Source organism: Schistocerca piceifrons, chromosome 7 (genome assembly GCF_021461385.2).
Source record: "Schistocerca piceifrons isolate TAMUIC-IGC-003096 chromosome 7, iqSchPice1.1, whole genome shotgun sequence".
NCBI classification, from domain to species: Eukaryota; Metazoa; Arthropoda; class Insecta; order Orthoptera; family Acrididae; genus Schistocerca; species Schistocerca piceifrons.
The window spans coordinates 399575131-399599145 of NC_060144.1; the positions used below are offsets into that span (position 1 = coordinate 399575131).

General features: G+C 44.6%; 1 protein-coding gene across 1 annotated transcript in view; it reads left to right on the forward strand.

The window, feature by feature from the left end:
- Positions 1 to 24015, forward strand: part of LOC124805121 (myrosinase 1-like) — a 217336-nt gene that overhangs the window by 142352 nt on the left and 50969 nt on the right. The window contains exons 5-6 of the mRNA XM_047265573.1: positions 3576 to 3698; positions 19419 to 19608. Coding sequence (XP_047121529.1) covers positions 3576 to 3698; positions 19419 to 19608 — 313 coding nt within the window. The remainder of the gene's footprint in view (positions 1 to 3575; positions 3699 to 19418; positions 19609 to 24015) is intronic.

Genomic DNA, 24015 nt, shown 5'->3' on the forward strand with positions numbered 1-24015 from the left:
CCGGTGGACAATCACAAGGGAGGATCCCTACATTGTGCACAAAACACATCGAAATTCGTTTACGTTTACACCAGCCATCCGGGAACAAATGGACACTCTGTAACATTGTGTGTCATCCGTCACCATTAGTCAGAGACTAGCACAGTGGTGTTACTCCTGACGACGTGGTGTGGAGACCTGTCGGGTATGACTTCGGGTCATGGATGGTAGTGACTGGGGGCACTCTGTCGGCACAATTGCGTCCTTATGTATCACCTCCCGTACGACAGTATCGTGGTGATGTTTTTCAACAGGACGGTGCTTGTCCCCACTTGGCACGTGTGTCTCTGAACTGTCTACGAGATGCTGAGGTGTTCCTGTGGCCAGTAAGATTCCCAAATCTGTCCCCAATAGAATGTGTGTGGGACCAGCTCGGACATTAACTTTGTTCCAGGCCCAGTGTCGAGGATATCAAGGAGCTTTTACAACGGTTTGCGCCAGCTTCCATCAGGTGATGATACAATCGCTTTATGATACTCTTCCCAACCGAATCAGTGCATTCCACCACACCAGAGGGTGTGCAACGCCATAGTGATAAGTGACCTCACACTGCCAAGTTCTTTGTATCAGTGAGTGTGCTTCTTGCGTTACTGGCCAGGGTGCACCAACTGGGATGTTGGGCCACTGGTGCAGGTCATTCTGTTTGACGCCACTTCAGCGACTTACACTTTGATGGAGATGAAATGATGATAGTACATACAACGAGATCTGAGTGGAGACAATCCCCAGTCTGATCATGAATCGAACCTGGGCCTCCGTGATCGAGAATCAACAATGCTAACCAGAAACTATGAGCCACTGACAGCCAAGGTCTTTGAAAATTTGACTAGAATTTGCAATCACTGAAATAACGCCACATTTCCTTTCAGCGTGCAAATTTTCATTTTATTTCCTCCTTCTCCTCTCTTGTGTACTTCACTTTTTTTCTCAGGTAGCCCTGTACACAGAGGCCATGGAAATTCAAAAGCACGGAAATCGCTTTAACAGAAAAGAAGGACAATTTAAATTACACAAGTTGTGAACCTAGGTGCTAAATGAGGCAAAAGCGCCAAGTATTTCCCACTACAAGCTCCACAACATGTTTTGAGGTTTTATGATGTCACAAACTGACTGTTATATGGATACTGAATTTGTTTTAGTTTGAAAATGCTATCTGAATCCTTATAGCCTCTGATGATGACTCGAGCATTAGGAAGCGAAATGTTAAATGCAGAAATGTGCCCTGGATGACAGCCTAATGCCCATAAAATAAAAATCACCAAAGACACACATACCATCTGTGAAAGCCAGCATTGTTTATTCTTATAAAGCAGTGTGTGTGTGTGTGTGTGTGTGTGTGTGTGTGTGTGTGTGTGTGTGTGTGTGTGCGCACATGTGCATGTGTTTAGAATCTCCACCCAAACCATTGGATCAGTTTCAACCACATTTGATTGAGCTAAGCTGGTGCACACCGGGTTGGTGTTGGAACCGTCATACTGTGACAATTGAGAGAAGTGTGACATTACAGATGGTGCGTGTAAGTTGCGGGTATGTTGTGGCGCTCAGTTTGTCTAGTCAATAGGAAAGGGTGCAGTGTGCGGGTAGAAAGAACGAGAAGGGGCTATACTCTCCAAGCTCCAATAGGAGCAGAGATACGGGAAAAAATTTGTTTGCGCCGAGCTGTGGTATACAGGTTCCCTGCGTGACAGACATGTTAAGTGAGAAGAGTAGTCTGCAGCTCGTGGTCGTGCGGTAGCGTTCTCGCTTCCCACGCCCGGGTTCCCGGGTTCGATTCCCGGCGGGGTCAGGGATTTTCTCTGCCTCGTGATGACTGGGTGTTGTGTGACGTCCTTACGTTAGTTAGGTTTAAGTAGTTCTAAGTTCTACGGGACTGATGACCATAGATGTTAAGTCCCATAGTGCTCAGAGCCATTTGAACCATTTTGAGCTCTGTATGAGCCTCTGTTAGTGACCTGCTTTGCAGTGTGGCATACACATCGCGAGCAAGAAATGGTTTTCCATCCCCTGACATTTGGCTGCATTGCATTACAGGTGTTTTGTGTTAGTGTAGCACAGGTATTTTTATCGACTAGTTTAGGAGAGTAGCCTACATGTCAGAGGCAGAAAAAACTGTTTTCAAGACCCTGATGTGTACGTTGCCTGACACAACGATGCTGTTGTGGCGATAGTATTGTCCTGTTTTATAGACTAAATGTGTATGGACATGCTGGGAAAAGTAGGAGATGGACAGAAGAGGAGAGGGACATGCAGGGGGGCAGGAGGGGATGGAAAGTGAGAGAGGGATACAGTAGGGGGAATGGACAAAGAGGGGGACAGAAGTAGACAGACAGAGAGAGAGGACAAGGAGGGGACGGACAGAGAGAGGGAAACAGAGAGAGTAATGGGAGGAGAAGATATGGGAGGAGAAGATAGATGGGGAGAGTAGGTAGGTGAGAGAGGTGATGGAGAAGATGAATAGGTTGAGGTGGGGAGGAGGAGGTGTAATGAGAGGGGGTAGGAGGAGGTAGATAGGGAGTAGAGGAGGATGAGATGGACAACGAGAGAAGGGGGAGGAGGAATCGACATGAAGAAATGGGGCAGGGAGAGTTGAGGGGGAGGAGATGGACAGAGAGAGAAAAGATCAGGAGGGGATGGTAAGATGCAGGGAGGAAGAGGTAGGCAGCTAGAGGGGGAAGGAGGAGTGGGCGAAATAGGGGGGAAGAAGAGTAGATGGACAGGGAGGGGAGGAATAAAAGATATGGATAGAGGGTGGGAAAAGGAGATATGCTCGAAGGGACATACAGAGATGGACAGGGAGGGGGAGGAGCCTATGGAGAGACAGTGAGGGTCTGGAGGAGGAGATGGACAGTTTGGGGTGTGAGGATAAGGTAGACAGAGAGACAGGGGAGGGAGGTGTGACCACAGAGAGGGGGGAGGAGGAGATGTGTGCAGTATATGTGTCGGATGTTTACGCGAGCTAAGCCGCTGGGTAAAGGCTGTTCTTTATACTCTTATGTTCCATACAGTTTTGTAAATTGGAATTAAGAATGCGCTATAACTACCACAGGTACACGTTACTGTCGTATTGATATTGCAATGGACCCGCTTACATATGAACTGAAGCCGTGGGTATGAAATGTACACTGATACAGTGGATACGCTATGAAAATAGCATATGGATTTCATTATTAAGCTTACCAAAATACCACACTTGATTTTAGTCCTCCTATTTTGACCACACAATATATTGAAGTCTTCATCCGTTTGGACATCACAGCTGCAACAGCTGCGCATGCTTCTTGAGCTAAACTGTTGCACACTAGGTTGGTGTTGGACAACTTATAGTAGACATTACAGCCGATGCGTGTAAGATGCGGGTACGTCTTGGCACTCACTTCGTCCGGTCAATGGAAAAGAGTGTAATATGCAGGTAGAACGAACGAGTAGGATTATCGTGCGCAGCGATACCAGAGCGGCGGAAATGGCTTAGCGGCGCCCGTGCGCCTGTTGTTACAATAACGAGCGGAAATGTAAGCGGCCGCCGTGTCTGCCTGCAGGTAACGATGTACCACTGGGACCTGCCGCAGAAGCTGCAGGACCTCGGCGGCTGGGCCAACCCGGTGCTCGCCGACTACTTCGTCGACTACGCTGAGCTGCTCTTCGAGAAATTCGGCGACAGGGTTTGTTCTTGTATAGTTCTAACATTTGAACTCTTTCCTGATCCACTTATAAAACTCTATCACTAATTCTTAAAACCACTTTGCAATCTCCTGCTGTTTACTTCTTAAAATTGATTTCTCTTAATTCCATTATTTAGTTATACACTAACTACTCATTTCGGTGTGTAAGTGTACTGTAAGTATCTCTGCCCGCCTCACAGGTGAGGCGAGGGTGTGCTGAAAAGTAATGCCTTCAATTTTTTTGTGAAAACTCTCAAAACTTTTAGTCGTCAACATTCTACATCTTTATTCATCTACATCTGCATTGTACTCCGCAAGCCACCTAGTGGTGTGTGGTGGAGAGTACTTTCGGTACCACTATCTGATCTCGCCAACCCTGTTCCACTCGCTAATAGTGCAAGGGAAGAATGATTATCGGTAAGCCTTTATATCGACCCTAATTTCTCGAATTTTCTCCTCGTGGTCAATACGCGAGATATATATGTGTGTGTGTGTGGGGGGGGGGGGGAGGGGGTGGAGGGGGGGAATTACAATGAAGAAATTTCCGATTTTTCCTTTACTTGTACTGTGAAATCCTGCTTCTTGCTATGTTCCTATCTTCCTTAGTTACATAAACCTTTTTTGACTTTGAAGTAAAATATTTCGAAAAATTGTAGGGCCTGCTTTGTACCTACTAATCCCCATTTATTTCGGAATCAAGGTACAACCAGTTTCGCAACAATGAATCGCGTCTTGAGTTTGATTTGGCTGGATTACAATACGATCTCGACACGTTCTATAGGGCACATATCCTGGCATCATGAAATGCGGTGGTTGTTGAAAGATCCATCAATAATCTTAAATAATCACGGGTCCTCGCTGAGGGACAAACTAATTTGGACTGGTGTTGAATTGCTGATAGTACTTAGAAAAACAGCTTTCTCGGCTGCGATGAGGAAATGATGATAGTGTGCAGACACGGCGGCGAGTAAGTCATAGTTTTCCGCTAACTTTTTAAAAGACTTTTTAACTATGCACAGATTACGCTACGATTTCTCACATAGAAAACTTCCTTAATTAATCTAGAGTCGCTGTGCACTTCGGTTCCTTGTGGAACCAAAGCTGGGTAGGAAGTTAAGCGTTTGTGGAAGGAAGCTAAGCTGAAGTTCACCGACAAGAGTTCTCTTAGTGATCGTGTTAATGAAGAGACTGAAAAGCTACGTAATAATACGGGTCAACGGAACGTGCAAATAATGTTGTCTTTCATCAGTAAAACAAGTGAAGGTACTTAGGCTTGGTGTGTTTAAAAAATATTTTTAATTACTTGTTAAAAACAATTTGTAAACGAAACATGATTTTATTGAAGTGTTTTAATCAATGTTTAAAACAAATTTTAAAAATTTTATTTGTACTTATTTTTACCCGGCGACGTGAGGGGGGATGGGCGAGGGTCCAACCACATCTCACCAAATCTCATCAATAGGGGGGTGGGGGCGGCCCAAATTTTAAAGAAACACTCTAACGTAATTAATGGTGGCCGTTTCCCTCAGAGGCAGAGTGATGATTGAGGGGCCACTGCGAGGTTAGAGGATTTGAGAGTGAGGAATGTTGTTCGTCTTAGCGTACTGACAACTCATGGACGGCCGCACAGAAGCCATCCATCTGAATGCTATTGAAATGTTCTGAAAAAAAAATAGTGTTAGACACTTCAGACCATGGCACCACCCTTCAGTCCGACGTGATGCCGGATTATACAGGGTGTTACAAAAGGGTACGGCCAAACTTTCAGGAAACATTCCTCACACACAAAGAAAGAAAATATGTTATGTGGACATGTGTCCGGGAACGCTTACTTTCCAGTTAGAGCTCATTTTATTACTTCTCTTCAAATCACATTAATCATGGAATGGAAACACACAGCAACAGAACGTACCGGCGTGACTTCACTTTGTTACAGGAAATGTTCAAAATGTCCTCCGTTAGCGAGGATACATGCATCCACCCTCCGTCGCATAGAATCCCTGATGCGCTGATGCAGCCCTGAAGAATGGCGTATTGTATCACAGCCGTCCACAATACGAGCACGAAGAGTCTCTACATTTGGTACCGAGGTAGCATAGGCAAGAGCTTTCAAATGCCCCCGTAAATGAAAGTCAAGAGGGTTGAGGTCAGGAGAGTGTGGAGGCCATGGAATTGGTCCGCCTCTACCAATCCATCGGTCACCGAATCTGTTGTTGAGAAGCGTATGAACACTTCGACTGAAATGTACAGGAGCTCCATCGTGCATGAACCACATGTTGTGTCGTACTTGTAAAGGCACATGTTCTAGCAGCACAGGTAGAGTATCCCGTATGAAATCATGATAACGTGCTCCATTGAGCATGGGTGGAAGAACATGGGGCCCAATCAAGACATCACCAACAATGCCTGCCCAAACGTTCACAGAAAATCTGTGTTGATGACGTGATTGCACAATTGCGTGCGGATTCTCGTCAGCCCAAACATGTTGAGTGTGAAAATTTACAATTTGATCACGTTGGAATGAAGCCTCATCCGTAAAGAGAACATTTGCACTGAAATGAGGATTGACACATTGTTGGATGAACTATTCGCAGAAGTGTACCCGTGGAGGCCAATCAGCTGCTGATAGTGCCTGCACACGCTGTACATGGTACGGAAACAACTGGTTCTCCCGTAGCACTCTCCATACAGTGACGTGGTCAACGTTACCTTGTACAGCGGTAACTTCTGTGACGCCGACATTAGAGTTATCGTCAACTGCACGAAGAATTGCCTCGTCCATTGCAGGTGTCCTCGTCGTTCTAGGTCTTCTCCAGTCGCGAGTCATAGGCTGGAATGTTCCGTGCTCCCTAAGACGCCGATCAGTTGCTTTGAACGTCTTCCTGTCGGGACACCTTCGTTCTGGAAATCTGTCTCAATACAAACGTACCGCGCCACGGCTATTGTCCCGTGCTAATCCATACATCAAATGGGCATCTGCCAACTCCGCATTTGTAAACATTGCACTGACTGCAAAACCACGTTCGTGATGAACACTAACCTGTTGATGCTACGTACTGTAGAGCAATGAGTCGCATGTCAACACAAGCACCGAAGTCAACATTATCTTCCTTCAATTGGGCCAACTATCGGTGAATCGAGGAAGTACAGTACATACTGACGAAACTAAAATGAGCTCTAACATGGAAATTAAGCGTTTCCGGACACATGTCCACATAACACCTTTTCTTTATTTGTGTGTGAGGAATGTTTCCTGAAAGTTTGGCCGTACATTTTTGTAACACCCTGTATAGGCCTACTAACAAGGGGAGGCCACTGCGCTGGAATCACGGATTTACTTGAAACTTTGTACACCTCTAATAGGCCATTAAAACAACATAGTGTGCAAGTAGTAAAGTTCACTAATCTGGCAATTCCGAGAAAAACTCCAGAGAAGATTTACACGTCTGTTAAGTGGCTTGTGTAACTATGCGTAGGTGCCAAACGTTAGACTTCTTGGTGGTCAAGTGATTAGCGTTTGAGCTTCGTAAGACGAACGTGTATGACGTGGCGGCTCACCTCCCGTTCAAACTATTTTTTTCATCACTGGTCATGTTATTTAATTTATGGCATTTGTGAGGTAATATAATAAAAACACTTGTATTTGCATGAAGTTTCAGTTTATGTTTTCCATGTCCTCGGCGAAGATCAGTTTGGATTCCGCAGAAATGTTGGAACACGTGAGGCAATACTGACCCTACGACTTATCTTAGAAAATAGATTAAGGAAAGGCAAACCTACATTTCTAGCATTTGTGGACTTAGAGAAAGCTTTTGACAATGTTGACTGGAATACTCTCTTTCAAATTCTGAAGGTGGCAGGGGTAAAATACAGGGAGCGAAAGGCTATTTACAGTTTGTACAGAAACCAGATGGCAGTTATCAGAGTCGAGGGGCATAAAGGGAAGCAGCGGTTGGGAAGGGAGTGAGACAGGGTTGTAGCCTGTCCCCGATGTTATTCAATCTGTATATTGAGCAATCAGTAAAGGACACAAAAGAAAAATTCGGAGTAGGTATTAAAATCCATGGAGAAGAAATATATTCTTTGAGGTTTGCCGAAGACATTGTAATTCTGTCAGAGACAGCAAAGGACTTGGAAGAGTAGTTGAACGGCATGGATAGTGTATTGAAAGGAGGATATAAGATGAACACCAACAAAAGAAAAACGAAGATAATGGAATGTAGTCGAATTAAGTCGGGCGATGCTGAGGGAATTATATTAGGAAATGAGACACTTAAAGTAGTAAAGGAGTTTTGCTATTTGGGGAGCAAAATAACTGATGATGGTCGAAGTAGAGAGGATATAAAATGTAGACTGGCAATGTCAAGGAAAGCGTTTCTGAAGAAGAGAAATTTGTTAACATCGAGTACAGATTCAAGTGTCAGGAAGTCGTTTCTGAAAGTATTTGTATGGAGGGTAGTCATGTATCGAAGTGAAACATGGACGATAAATAGTTTACACAAGAAGAGAATAGAAGCTTTAGAAATGTGGTGCTGCAGAAGACTGCAGAAGGTTAGATGGGTAGATCACATAACTAATGAGGAGGTATTGAATAGAATTGGGGAGAAGAGGAGTTTGTGGCACAACTTGACAAGAAGAAGGGACCGGTTGGTAGGACATGTTCTGAGGCATCAAGGGATCACAAATTTAGCATTGGAGGGGAGCGTGGAGGGTAAAAATCATAGAGGGAGACCAAGAGATGAATACACTAAGCAGATTCAGAAGGATGTAGGTTGCAGTAAGTACAGGGAGATGAAGACGCTTGCACAGGATAGAGTAGCATGGAGAGCTGCATCAAACCAGTCTCAGGACTGAAGACAACAACAACAACAACAACAACAACAACAACATATCTGTATGACAAATATCATCCTGCAACGTGTGATGTCAAGAGCATATCCGACGAGTAATTGTACATTACTCTTGTAGTCTGACACATTGTGACTTACTATATTACTGATTATGAATAACGCCATTTGCATCATTATTCGTCGAGGTTGGACTTGGGCTTTCCAAGCCTGTCCCTCGTCCTTGAAAATTTAATTACAAATACTAAATAGTCAAATAACATGTGGAATTCAATACAACTTCATGAAAATGCACGCGAATGTTTATTCATTATATTATCTTTCAAATACCACATAAATTGAATAATGTGACAAATGATGAAAAAACTACAGATTAAAAAAGAGTGTTGGCGTTATTCGAACTATCGTCTCGTCCCCTGTCTATCCTGTGCGGCGCCTACGCTAACAACTTGGCGACAATGACTTCTTACCGCCGGCCCCTTCGCACGGATACATAAGCCGCATATTAGACGTGTAAAACTTCTGTGGTGATTTTCTCGGAATTGCCAGAGTAGTGCACTTTACTACTTTCACATTGTGGTGTTCTAATGGCCAACTGAAGTAGTCAAAGTTTGAAGTAAATCTGTGATCCCTACGTCGTGGCCTTCCCATGTAAGAATACAGCGGTCACTTTTTTAGATTCTCACTTATACCGACTGCTACAGCAGTTGTAATTTAAGTGACACATGATTTCTTGTCAACTGGCAAACTATTACTTACAACGTCCGTTTAAAAACTTCCGAGACAGATTTTATTCCATGCTTGTAAGCTACATCAACACAGTTATTGTGGCGCCAAGTTGAACTAACAATTGTAAACAAGTGATGTGCATTCGGCCAGTCAGTTGTGATCAGGCAGTGTTAAGTGGAGGTGCGCCAGAGTGTTGTATCACAAATCACAATCGAGCAACATCTCTAAATCAAGTATTCAAGACATTCTCCAGAATATTTGAAGCATAAAAAAGTGTGTGCAAAGTTTGTCCTGCACACCTTAACTTCCGAACAGAAATAAAGTCAGGTAGACGCGTGCGTTTTCTTGATTGAAATGGAAAATGCGGACCATTCTTTTGTGGGAAAATCATCGCGGATGAAGAGGCTTGGTGTTGTCAGTACGAACCTACCAGAAAAGAACAAAGTGCAGAAATTCACATGAAGGACCAATGCTTTGACGACAGAACCGACATTTAGGCCAATGTAACGCGTGAGTTGAGCAACACGCCAAAGAATGATTTTTCTGACAGTTTCATGTAGTTGTGTGAACTTCTGTTCGTTGAACTCAAGTGGGGTGGTGGGAGGAGGGGAGGGGAGGGGAGGGGGAAAGACATGTAGAACACCTGAGGCGTTGAAACTACCATCTTAATTTTTTTAATCCAGTCTCAAAACTTTTTGAATTAACGAAGTATACTGGAAATTCGAGTACTTATACAGAAGTGTAACAGATCTGTTTATCAACACACAATAATATTCCGGAATATTTGTAAACATACTGGACAAACAAATTAGTTACCCCGAGGAGACATCACCGTAATCCCGTATAACACAGCTTCCAGTCTAGACAATGAACTCAGTTTTGGGAAGTACGGAGAAAAAGTGTCTGCAGGTATGCCATATCCTGCTGAAACCACTCATTTATGATTTTATCCTGTAGCCACCATATTGCGAAGATGTGGGTTGCTACGTGTGACCCTGTGTTGCAAATAGTACCAGACGTTTCCTATGGGATTAATGCCGGAAGATTTAGAGGGTCGTCGAGGTACGAGAAGCCACCTAAGAGTTCATTAAACCAGGACACGGCTGTTGCTATCTTGGAAGTATCCAAACCATACCCTCAAAGATGTAGATGAAAGGGCTTCATTTGGTCACTGAGAATGTTCACGGTCATCGAAAGAGTGTACCTAAGTAATGGTTGACACTGCTTCAACAGGTTTTATAGATTGACGCTGAATGCTGTTTTATACACTCCTGGAAATGGAAAAAAGAACACATTGACACCGGTGTGTCAGACCCACCATACTTGCTCCGGACACTGCGAGAGGGCTGTACAAGCAATGATCACACGCACGGCACAGCGGACACACCAGGAACCGCGGTGTTGGCCGTCGAATGACGCTAGCTGCGCAGCATTTGTGCACCGCCGCCGTCAGTGTCAGCCAGTTTGCCGTGGCATACGGAGCTCCATCGCAGTCTTTAACACTGGTAGTATGCCGCGACAGCGTGGACGTGAACCGTATGTGCAGTTGACGGACTTTGAGCGAGGGCGTATAGTGGGCATGCGGGAGGCCGGGTGGACGTACCGCCGAATTGCTCAACACGTGGGGCGTGAGGTCTCCACAGTACATCGATGTTGTCGCCAGTGGTCGGCGGAAGGCGCACGTGCCCGTCGACCTGGGACCGGACCGCAGCGACGCACGGATGCACGCCAAGACCGTAGGATCCTACGCAGTGCCGTAGGGGACCGCACCGCCACTTCCCAGCAAATTAGGGACACTGTTGCTCCTGGGGTATCGGCGAGGACCATTCGCAACCGTCTCCATGAAGTTGGGCTACGGTACCGCACACCGTTAGGCCGTCTTCCGCTCACGCCCCAACATCGTGCAGCCCGCCTCCAGTGGTGTCGCGACAGGCGTGAATGGAGGGACGAATGGAGACGTGTCGTCTTCAGCGATGAGAGTCGCTTCTGCCGTGGTGCCAATGATGGTCGTATGCGTGTTTGGCGCCGTGCAGGTGAGCGCCACAATCAGGACTGCATACGACCGAGGCACACAGGGCCAACACCCGGCATCATGGTGTGGGGAGCGATCTCCTACACTGGCCGTACACCACTGGTGATCGTCGAGGGGACACTGAATAGTGCACGGTACATCCAAACCGTCATCGAACCCATCGTTCTACCATTCCTAGACCGGCAAGAGAACTTGCTGTTCCAACAAGACAATGCACGTCCGCATGTATCCCGTGCCACCCAACGTGCTCTAGAAGGTGTAAGTCAACTACCCTGGCCAGCAAGATCTCCGGATCTGTCCCCCATTGAGCATGTTTGGGACTGGATGAAGCGTCGTCTCACGCGGTCTGCACGTCCAGCACTAACGCTGGTCCAACTGAGGCGCCAGGTGGAAATGGCATGGCAAGCCGTTCCACAGGACTACATCCAGCATCTCTACGATCGTCTTCATGGGAGAATAGCAGCCTGCATTGCTGCGAAAGGTGGATATACACTGTACTAGTGCCGACATTTTGCATGCTCTGTTGCCTGTGTCTATGTGCCTGTGGTTCTGTCAGTGTGATCATGTGATGTATCTGACCCCAGGAATGTGTCAATAAAGTCTCCCCTTCCTGGGACAATGAATTCACGGTGTTCTTATTTCAATTTCCAGGAGTGTAGATTATAACTTAATATATGATATGGTAGCAGCCGAAACGACTTTATAAATAACTATATTAAGCGACTTAGAAGGTATTATTCACAAAAGATCTATAATAATGGCAGAATCATTCAGGAAATTACTTTCTTTCATTAATATTACCAATAAACACCCCCAAAACATCAGATGAGCACCTATGGTGTGAATTACACCCTGCACACATCGTGGGTTAAACACGTCATTGGAGTGTCGATGGACTCGACATCTAGCATACCTCAAAAGGAGGCGAAATCGCATTTCGTTGGACCACACTACACGCCTCTCATCAGTTGTGTTGCGCCATGTGCCTCTGTGAGCATCGGGCTTTCGTAAGTTACCCGGCAACAAATGTCCATTGCGAGCAGCTCACTCGGAATGTTCACTTGGAAACTGCTTGAGACAACGCTGCTCTCACTGGCATCTGCGATTTCTGTCGGGTTTGAAGCCAGCTGTCACTGGCAAAGGTTGATGCTCATCTACAACTCCTTTCAGTTAGACTCTTTTTACGACCACTGCTGTTACGATGTGTTACATGGCTGCGATGGGTACATCATTCCTTGTAGATACGTAGCACAGTCCAGAGTTGATAAACCAACAAATCGTGCAACTTAGTTCTGTACAGTGCGAAGTTGTTGCAAATGCTAATTATTCAACCGAAATTATTCCTAAATTAGTTTATGTTTGTCGTGGCTATTACTTCATTCTCTTCATAGTTGAGTTCTGGAAGACCCTCTTAAATTTACTGTGTACCAGTAGCCTGTCATCTGCAACTAAATAATGTTACTATTAGTCTTGTTGACGAGTTAACAAAACATTAAACAGACGTCAATTTCTGTAATTTAACCTGAAAACACGTCTGCTGATAGATCTTCAGTGCTAAACAACGATCATGATATTTTTCATGTCTGTCTGTTACTTCAGCACCTGCAGTGCTTATACTTTCAACAAAGATAAAAATAAGCTTTGAGCTGCACCAACACATTATTAGATTTATTTTACCAGTTTCAACTTCATCCCTAGTGAAATTTGCGATGCTGTAGGCTACAAAACAGGACATTTTGTACTTAATTTGGTGTGTATACCATTGGAGATCTAGACTCGTGATTAACTAATGAATAAGTTTTAAACTGCTATTCATTTGAATAAATTTGGAGTAGTACGATTTACGATGGTTTAGTAACAATGTAATATTTTCTCCGCATTATTGTTCTAGGGTTCAACTGTCTTATTCAGAGGTTTGAAATAGGCTCAAATCATAGGTAAGCCGGCATCAAATAAGGATCAGACGTTGGTACCGTAAACAGAATCAACAAGAAATACATATATAAAAAGAGTATATACAACGACTGTCAATCTGCTTAATGATGACTTGAAGAGCATTTATCATCTTTATACAGAAAGTAGCGGCAACGGCCTTGCCGCAGTGGATACACCGGTTCCCGTGAGATCACCGAAGTTAAGGGCTGTCGGGCGTGGTCGGTGCTTGGATGGGTGACTATCCAGGCCGCCATGCACTGTTGCCATTTTTCGGAGTGCACTCAGCCTCGTGATGCCAATTGAGGAGCTACTCGACCGAATAGTTGCGCCTTCGGTCAAGAATACCATAATAACGACCGGGAGATCGGTGTCCTGACCCCATGCTCCTCCTATCCGCATACTCCGCTGAGAATGACACGGCGGTCGGGTGGTCCCGGTAGGCCACTCGTGGGCTGACGACGGAGTGCTTTTTTATACAGAAAGTAGGAGCGCTAGTGTTCATAAAACCTTTATAAAATTACGACAGTGGGAGCGCTACTATCCACTGAACCTTATAAAACCACATAAGATATTCAACATAAGCATAACAAAGGCAATTAAACCTTAGATGAAATGTTAAATAAACAAAAAGTATAAAAATGTTACTACATGTAAAGAGAACTAAGCAAGGCAGGTAAAAAGTTCTGTTTTATCGTCAGCTGATGGCAGCGCCGAGGGCCTGTGGGGAGGCGGCGATCTGTCGGCTTCTCAGTATCTTGTAGACAAGGCCGACTGGCGAATGCGGTTCTTCAGCAAACAGAAGTAAGTGGGTTGCCAAGGAGTGGAGGCTTCCGACACGGAAGCGTGCGAAAGGTCCCGTCCCGTGTTTACAAATCCACTTTGTCTGTAGAACCCGTTGCTCTAGCCCATATACAAGGTGACTGTTATTGAACTATATGAAAAAGAAAACTACGCTCTGCACACACTTCATTCAACAGGCAAACGTCACTACAGATATTCGGATTTAGGTTATGACATGTTCGATATGCCTGCTATGGTCGACTATGATGTGGCGCAGGCGAATAGCGAAATTCTGCGTGACCCGCTGAAGTGTCGGAACATCGATGCTGTCGATGGCCTCAGTAATGGTTCTGAGGTTATTGCTGTGCATCTTGTCTTTAGTATATCCCCACAAAAAGGAGTCGCATGTGTTCAGATCCGGAAGATATGGCGGCCAATCGAGGCCCATGCCAGTGGCCTTTGAGTACCCCAGAGCCAGAATGCGGTCCCCAAAGTGCTCTTCCAGGACATCAAATACTCTTCTGATTCGATGGAGTCCAGCTCCGTCTTGCATGAACCTTATATTGTCGAAATCAGCGTCTCTTTGGATAATGCGGATGAAATCATCTTGCAAAATCTTTACGTACCGTTCGGTGGTCATCGTGCCATCAAGAATATGGCACCGATTTTTCAGTGAACGGACACTGCCCCGCACACAGTCACACGTTGAGGCTGAAAAGACTTCTCGATCGCGAAATGCGGATTCTCAGTCCTCAAAATATGACAATTCTGCTTGTTGACAAACCCATCCAAATGAAAGTGGGCTTCATTTCGCATACGCATACTAATTCCCCTAATGCCCCGCGAACAACCGTGCAGTTTGTTGAACCTTCTAACGCAAACCGTTCAGAAGTTACGACGATGTTATTTCATATATTTCAATAACAGAAACCGTTTAAATGTTGACTAAAGCCTACTACTTGCAGCTCTCTTACTTGGGTTTTCTGCGGACTCCCATGCGGCAGCCGGCCTCATCTACAAGGTACTGAAAGGTTCAACGAATCGTCGCTTTACCATTGGCCTATGGCGCCCCTATCAGCTGACAATAAAACAGAACTCTTTACCCGCTTTTCTGTAGCGCCCTTTTCATGTAATGATAATTTTGTACCTGTTTGTTTAGAACATGATACTAGGTTTAAGTGACTGTTTATGTGCTTATCTTAGACATTTGATTTGCTTTAGTAAGGCGGTTCTAGGCGTTACAGTGTGGAACCGCGCGACCGCTGCTGTCGCAGGTTCGAATCCTGCCTCGGGCATGGATGTGTGTGATGTCCTTAGCTTAGTTAGGTTTAAGGGGATACGGAATCGGATTTTGGGTTAAAAAATCGAATTTTTTTTTATTGGCGTATTATATTCTGCCATGTTTCCTCTTTAAAATGACGTATCATACATAGCTCTACTACAATTATAACTATTTTATTTTTATATATTTGTGAGATCGGGTATTGCGCTTTAGTTATACACGTCTCTCGTGGCTGACCATGAACTTTTTGGCAGTACCTTTAAAGTGACATGAATTCAAATATCCCAGTTTCCAGCGACTATTTATACACTAGTTGCCCGAAAATGTTTCTCTCTGGTTTCCTCAAGTTACTCTTTGACTTTGTGGCGGGACTGTTTTGTAAACAGTGTGATATAAGAAAGTAGTTGTTGTTGAGTTATTTCGTATTTAGTGCTTCATTTTTCGCAGTGAAAATGCCTAGAGCTAAAGCAAAAGTATTTAAAAAGCGTGTGAACTGGCAAAAGAAAAGAAATAATGATTCATTAGCAAAGCAAAGCAGTTCATCATCATCACTGTTGGAAAATGTGAATCCACTTATTACTGATTTGCCGAACGAACTTACACCAAATGAAAACAGTGCTTCTCATAAAAAACTAAGAGATTTGGAAGAGAAATATAATTTACTTGATAGAGGGAATGAAGTTTTTGAACTCATTGATACGAATATATTGTGTGAAGCTCTTGAAAACAGTTTGTGCTGCAAAAAATGTCATGGAAACGTTTCTCTGAAAGTAGAATCCCATGTTGGCCTGGCTGCCCAGTTTAATTTAATATGCAGTGTTTGTAAATACAGCTGTAAGTTTCCAAGTTCGGTTTCAGTAACTGTAAATAATGGATACAAGAAAACTGAACTTTATAGTGTAAATATTAGGTTAGTTTATGGATTGCGAGCAATTGGTAAGGGCAAAGCAGCTGGTGATATGCTATGTGGTGTTCTAAATCTTCCAAGTGCACCTTCAAAGTTTGAAGCTTACAATTATGTACTAGGATCTGCAGTTGAAGATGTAGCACAGAAGTCAATGCAGGTTGCTGTGGAAGAAGCAGTGGAAGAAAATGACGGCAGTCGTGACCTCACAGTGGCGTTTGATGGCACGTGGCAGAAAAGGGGCCACACCTCCAACAATGGTGTTGTAACAGCAACTAGTGTTGATACTGGCAAGGTTATTGATGTTGCAATAATGTCTAAATACTGTAGGTGCACAGGCAGGCTGAAAAATGAACACAGTGATGACTGTATTGCTAATTATTATGGTAGTAGTGGTGGCATGGAGGTTGCTGGGGTGAAGAAAATTTTTCATCGCTCTTCACAGTGGTATAATGTTCGCTATGTCAAATATCTGGGAGATGGTGACTCTAAAGCATTCAAAGAAGTTTTGGAAAGCAAACCATATGGGAACAGTGTAAATATAAGCAAACTTGAATGTATAGGACATGTGCAGAAGAGAATGGGTGCCAGGCTGAGAAGGTTAAAATCAATTATGAAAGGGAAAAAACTAGATGATGGGAAAACCTTGGATGGCAGAGGAAGATTGACTGATTCCATAATAGACCACATTCAGAACTGCTATGGCCTTGCAATCAGGCAAAATACAGGCAATCTTGAAGAAATGAGGAGAGCTATATGGGCTTTATATTTCCACACCGCATCCACGGATGAGCATCCACAACATGGTTTGTGCCCCAAAGGTGAAAACAGCTGGTGTAAATACAATAGGGGACTAACAACAGGAGAGAAATACATTCACCACCACAGTCTACCATCAGCCATCATGGCAGAAATAAAGCCCATTTTCAGAGATCTGGCTGACAGAAGTCTTCTGATGAAATGTCTTCACGGAAAAACGCAGAACCCCAACGAGTGCTTGAATAGTGTGATATGGCATCGTCTCCCAAAAACAGTGTTTGTCGGAATTAATACACTACATTTTGGTGTGTATGATGCTGTGGCAACCTTCAATCTTGGAAATATAACTAAATGCCAGGTCCTTCAAAAGTTGGGTATGTGTGTTGGTTCCCGTACGGTACGTGCTATGTTCTTTTTAGATCAGCACAGACTAAGGCATGCTGATAATATAATCAAGACATTAGTGAAAAAAGCAAGACAGGTGCAGAGGGGTGCCAAAAGAAGACTTGAAGATGATTATGAAGACTGTGAAGGGGGTATTAGCTACGGATCAGGAATGTTTTAATCTTCTTTCTCCGTTTCCCGTAAGTTTACTTTTTACTTCATCTAGGAACATTATCTCAGGTACTGGTCAACCTAGAAGTCTGAAATTTTTATGACGTAGTGACATAGGTCCCTATTACATACTGAAACAACGATTTTTTAATTACTTGATTTACAAAAGACTTAGGGGTGATAGTCTAGTAAAAAGCGATGGAAAAAATTTACTTAAAAATAAATGTACAATATCTCTGTAAGAAAATACTTTGACAATAAACTGTTGTTTCAGTATTGTTGTAACATATGAATGCACATACAGTAAAATTTTTACCTCTCTGTCTCCAGTAGTTTGTGAGAAAATGTTCCCTATAGTAGGCATATATTAACATTGCGGGGATAGGTGATTCCGTATCCCCTTAAGTAGTTCTAAGTTCTAGGCGACTGATGACCTCAGAAGTTAAGTCCCATAGTGCTCAGAGCCATTTGAACCATTTTTTACTTTTGTAAGGTTCAATGGACACTAGCACTTCCACTGTGCATACTTTTATTAAGGTTCTATGAACTCTTGCGTTCCTACTTTATGTATAAGCATGATAAATTCTCTTCAAGTAATTCATATGTCGCTTGATGTTCTACGTATGTATACTGTATGATTTGGGATTTGATAGTCTATTGCTTGCTACTCATCACTTGTATTCTCTTGCGATGTGACTCTATTTATTAATTCTGTAACAAAGGTACGTTGTGGTTCACAGGTGTTATACTTCACTATTGTTCAATTTTAGCCCGCCTGGTTAGCCGAGCGGTCTAACGCACGGCTTTCGGGAATGGGAAGGAGCGCCTGGACCCCGGCACGAATGAGCCCGGCGGACTTGGGTGGAGGTCCGGGGAACTGGCCAGTCTGCGGATGGTTTTTAGGCGGTTTTCCATCTGTCTCGGCGAATGCGGGCTGGTTCCTCTTATTTCGCCTCAGCTACACTAGGTTGGCGATTGCTGCGCAAACAAGTTCCCCATGTACACGTACACACCATTACTCTACCACGCGAACATGGGGTTACACTCGTCTGGTGTGAGACGTTCCCTGGGAGGTCCACCGGGGGTCGAACCGCACTATAATCCTGGGTTTGGTGTGGGGCGGTGGAGGGGTGAAGTGGACTGCGGTAGTCAAATGGCTCTGAGCACTATGGGACTTAACATCTGTGGTCATCAGTCCCCTAGAACTTAGAACTACTTAAACCTAACTAACCTAAGGACATCACACACATCCATGCCCGAGGCAGGATTCGAACCTGCGACCGTAGCAGTCACGCGGTTCCGGACTGATCGCCTAGAAGACTGCGGTAGTCGTTGTGGGGTTGTGGACCACTACGGCTGCGCTGGGGACGGAACCTCTCTGTCGTTTCTAGGTCGCCAGTTAATATACAATATAATATATACAATTGTTCAATTTTTGTTCTGCCTTTTTTACATATGTGTTTCTTCCTGATTGTTTTTAGGACAATGTGGCCTAACGCTTATTTGAAGTTGGCGTACCTATGACTTGAGACTATTTCAAACTCCTGGAGACTTCAGTTTAAACCGTTGACACCGGTAAAGTGAATAATAAAATTTTTGTGCAGGAAATGACAATTTTTTATCTTTGTTGAAAGTAAATGATGGTTAAATTCACGGTGTTTCTACTGGCACATCCAAAAATGGTAGCTCCTTTCCAACATTTTGTCACATCTCTATGTTGAATCGATAAGCAGATTAGATACAACGGACTGGTGCATACAGAACACTTCACTGCTTTGATTGTCGTCAGTGGCGGGGGATCATGTGACTGCTTGGCACCAGTACACCACAGTACAGATCTCCAAAGCGACCACCTTCTCTTTTAGCGGGGTGCCATGTTTCGTCGGCATGCTTGCAGGTGAAACTGTGGACGACCTTCAACGACCCGTGCACTTTCGCGGGCGGCTACCAGGGCGCTGACGGAAAGGCGCTGGCGCCGCGCGTCGACCTGCCGGGCGTCGCAGACTACCTGCTGGCGCGCACCGTGCTCATCGCGCATGCGCGAGCCTTCCGCCTCTACAGCCACCGCTTCCGCCACGTCCAGAAAGGTAACCGCAACCGCGTCTCGCTGCACTCCTCTGGCGCTCGACCAGCCCCGCTTATCGTCTGCACCCTCAGTTCAGAGTCCCATCACGAAGCGTGTTCCTCGTCAAATATCACGTTTTTAAGGGTTATGATTAAGATGTGTGAGCTGTTGCGTTAATCTGGTGAGTTTACTTCAGTGTAAACACGTAGGCACAATTACCATCAAAGGTGCCGCTGATGCTGCAAAATTCAACGCAGATTACACTACTGGCCATTAAAATTGCCACACCAAGAAGAAATGCAGATGATAAACGGGTATTCATTGGAAAAATATATTATACTAGAACTGACATGTGATTACATTTTTACGCAATTTGGGTGCATAGATACTGAGAAATCAGTACCCAGAACAACCATATCTGGCCGTAATAACGGCCTTGATACGCCTGGGCATTGAGTCAAACAGAGCTTGGATGGCGTGTACAGGTACAGCTGCCCATACAGCTTCAACACGATACCACAGTTCATCAAGAGTAGTGACAGGCGTATTATGACGAGCCAGTTGTTCGGCCACCGTTGACCAGACGTCTTCAATTGGTGAGAGATCTGTGGAATGTCCTGGCCAGGGCAGCAGTCGAACATTTTCTGTATCCAGAAACGCCCGTACAGGACCTGCAACATGAGGTCGTGCATTATCCTGCTGAAATGTAGGGTTTCGCAGGGATCGAGTGAAGGGTCGAGCCACGGGTCGTAATACATCTGAAATGTAACGTCCACTGTTCAAAGTGCCGTCAGTGCGAACAAGAGGTGACCGAGACGTGTAACCAATGGCCACCCATACCATCACGCCGGGTGATACGCCAGTATGGCGATGACGAATACACGCTTCCAATGTGCGCTCACCGCGATGTCGACAAACACGGATGCGACCATCATGATGCTGTAAACAGAATCTGGATTCATCCGAAAAAAATGACGTTTTGCCATTCGTGCACCCAGGTTCGTCGTTGAGTACACCATCGCAGGCGCTCCTGTCTGTGATGCAGGCCGGCCGGAGTGGCCGTGCGGTTCTAGGCGCTACAGTCTGCAGCCGAGCGACCGCTACTGTCGCAGGTTCGATTCCTGCCTCGGGCATGGATGTGTGTGATGTCCTTAGGTTAATTAGGTTTAATTAGTTCTAAGTTCTAGGTGACTGATGACCTCAGAAGTTAAGTCGCATAGTGCTCAGAGCCATTTGAACCATTTGTGATGCAGCGTCAAGGGTAACCGCAGCCATGGTCTCCGAGCCGATAGTCCATGCTGCTGCTAACGTCGTCGAACTGTTCGTGCAGATGGTTGTTGTCTTACAAACGTCCCCATCTGTTGACTCAGGGATCGAGACGTGGCTACACGATCCGTTACAGCCATGCGGATAAGATGCCTGTCATCTCGACTGCTGGTGATACGAGGCTGTTGAGATCCAGCACGGCGTTCCGTATTACCCTCCTGAATCCACCGATTCTATATTCTGCTAACTGTCATTGGATCTCGACCAACACGAGCAGCAATGTCGCGATACGATAAACCGCAATCGCGATTGGCTACAATACGCATTTCTCCTCCTTACACGAGGCATCACAACGTTTCACCAGACAACGCCGGTCAACTGCTGTTTGTGTATGAGAAATCAGTCAGCACGTAGTAGGTGTCGCCACCGGCGCCAACCTTGTGTGAATGGTCTGAAAAGCTAGTCATTTGCGTATCACAGCATCTGCTTCCTGTCTGTAGCACGCCATCTTCGTGGTGTAGGAATTTTAATGGCCAGTAGTGTAGAAAGAAACCTTAAGTGAGCAAGCTTCTTGAAAAATAAAGTAGTGAAGCGAAGTTTATACAAGGTATTTCACAGTTTATTTTACAGACTTCTGGAGGTTATAGAGGGTACTAAGTAGATCAAGTTTTACGTAGGAACCCATGTTCAGAAACGCCATTCAACGACGCTACAGAACGTTAAAGTTACGTGCGTCATCCCCTGTAAATCGATCCATATGCATGGGGATTCTGTGATGATGTTACAAACTTATAGGATGATGGAGGAGGATAAATGTATCAATTTGAGGTAAGGGTCCCTGCATCAGAAACCGAGAAGCCGAGAGTTATAAGCGAAAACTTTTCTGATACCTCTGACAGTGGAATACCTGTATTGGTACTGTCGCTGCTAAGACTGTAGGGTAAGCAACTTTCATAGGTGGTAGTATGGACTAAAACAAGCAAACGATGTCCGGTAAACAGGAGGTCTAGAATGCATATCTGAAAAGCCATGAGCACTTGTTCATCTTCGCTACTGTGAAACACATCTCCATTGAACAAGAGCTCATAGCTCTTAAGGCATCTGAGTTCAAATTCCAACTGATTTTCAGTTTTCATCTTGTAGTTAATGTTTAATTCTTAACTAGAATTGAAAAAAGATACAGTTTTAAAATTACTATATTCTTATCAAATGTAACCGTTTCGTAAGTGGAGGAAAGTGCTTGTTCATAATCATGAAAATTAGGACAGTCTGCATTGTTACCAAATATGTGCAAGATTGCAGATCTCCCCCACGTGTTCTCCATGGGAGCAGATGTAGCAATGTCACACTGATGACAACAACACCCCCACTTCTCCTCCCCCCCACTTCCCCTCCCCCCCACTTCCCCTTGCCCCTCACATACTTCTCCCCTACCCTACTTGTGAATCGGTGGAAAAAAGACTGAGCCTATGCTGAGCTACTGGAGAGGAAGGACGTAAGATAATGTCTTAGGAATTGTATTCATTTATTTATATATGTATCATTCTGCTGGAAGAATTTCCTAAATTTTGGCAGGGAAGCCAAACTGATAAATTCCAACAAATACAACTGCATAAAATTGGCAGGAAGATGGAAAAAAAACTCTCGTGAAAAATCGGATCTTGTGACACGAAATGTATCGTAACTTCGAGCAATATATTGTTTATCTATTTAAAAATTAATTAAATTCCTAGGAAATATGTTCATTTGATGAGGTGTTCGTGTTGGACAGAGAGGAGTTCATTAAGAGTGTTACCTGTAAGCATACGGCTTAGGATTGCGTCCATATCATCCTACGCAAGGGATGGGATGGAATGGGATGGCAATGGATGAGCATAGGAGGAATACTTTTCAGCAAATAATAATCATGTAACTGGATGGACTGAGTATGAATTTTGGAAATGGTAAAGACAACTGCTTGTTCTGGAGCTGTTGGTGATTTTTTGAAATGGACTGTCCATCACAGTACGAGAGACAATTTCATCCCATTTCACTCCCCCCGATTGAATGTACCAGAGGTGGTCTCCTTGGTGTAAGAGGCTCAACTGAGGGCGCTTGAACGGGTTTTGTTCCCGTTTCCGATCGCGTGTGTGTATATTTTCACCTTGCTGTGTACTCTAGCCCACAAAACCACTCGATATTGGCGGGAAACGGTACTACAGTTGCTGCTGGAAGAATTACCATGTACCATCTACAGGTGTAAAGAGAAACGTGTACACAGATACATGGTAAGAAGGCATTGGGCAGCAAACTATCACTGAAGTCTAGGAAGAGTAGCCTCCTTCCAACCTTCCAGTCAAATAGTTGCCAAGCAATTTGTACACAGACATTCATACAAGGTAAGAAGGGACAGGACAGCAAATCATCACTGAAATGTAGGACACTGCTTCAAGATGGTTTATTGATGTTGTTTTATAATGGTTCAAATGGCTCTGAGCACTATGGGACTTAACTTCTGAGGTCATCAGTCCTCTAGAACTTAGAACTACTTAAACCTAACTAACCTAAGGACATCACACACATCCATGCCCGAGCCAGGATTCGAACCTGCGATCGTAGCAGCAGCGTGGTTCCGGACTGAAGCGCCTAGAACCGCTGGGCCACAACGGCCGTCTACCATTTTGTGTAGTGACAATGCTACGGATCTTCACACATGCAGAGTGTGCTGACATGGTATTTTATCTATGGTTTGTCCAATGGGAATTCCAGAACTGCTTTTCGAGAATACCAACAACAATTTCGGAATCGCGGAGTGCCAGATAGTAGGGTGTTTACCAGGGTGTTTCACGGATTTTCTCTGAACGTCCCATACATCAAACTCTTAATGAAGTTGAGAACATTCTTCAAGCAGTGGAACCCAACCCTACTACTAGCTCAAGAAGAATTGCTGCCCAACTTGGTATTTCACAAACACGAATGATACGCATAGTACACGAGCACGGTCTGTACCCCTTTCATCGGCAGAGTGTACAACACCTGCCTGAAGGAGATGCTGCCGCCCGGCAAGAATTCTGTCAATGGATCATTGCCATTGAGCAATTAATTCCACGTATTCTGTTCACCGATGAGTCAACATTTACCCGCAACGGAATCAACAACACACGCAACTCATGTTTGGGCAAAT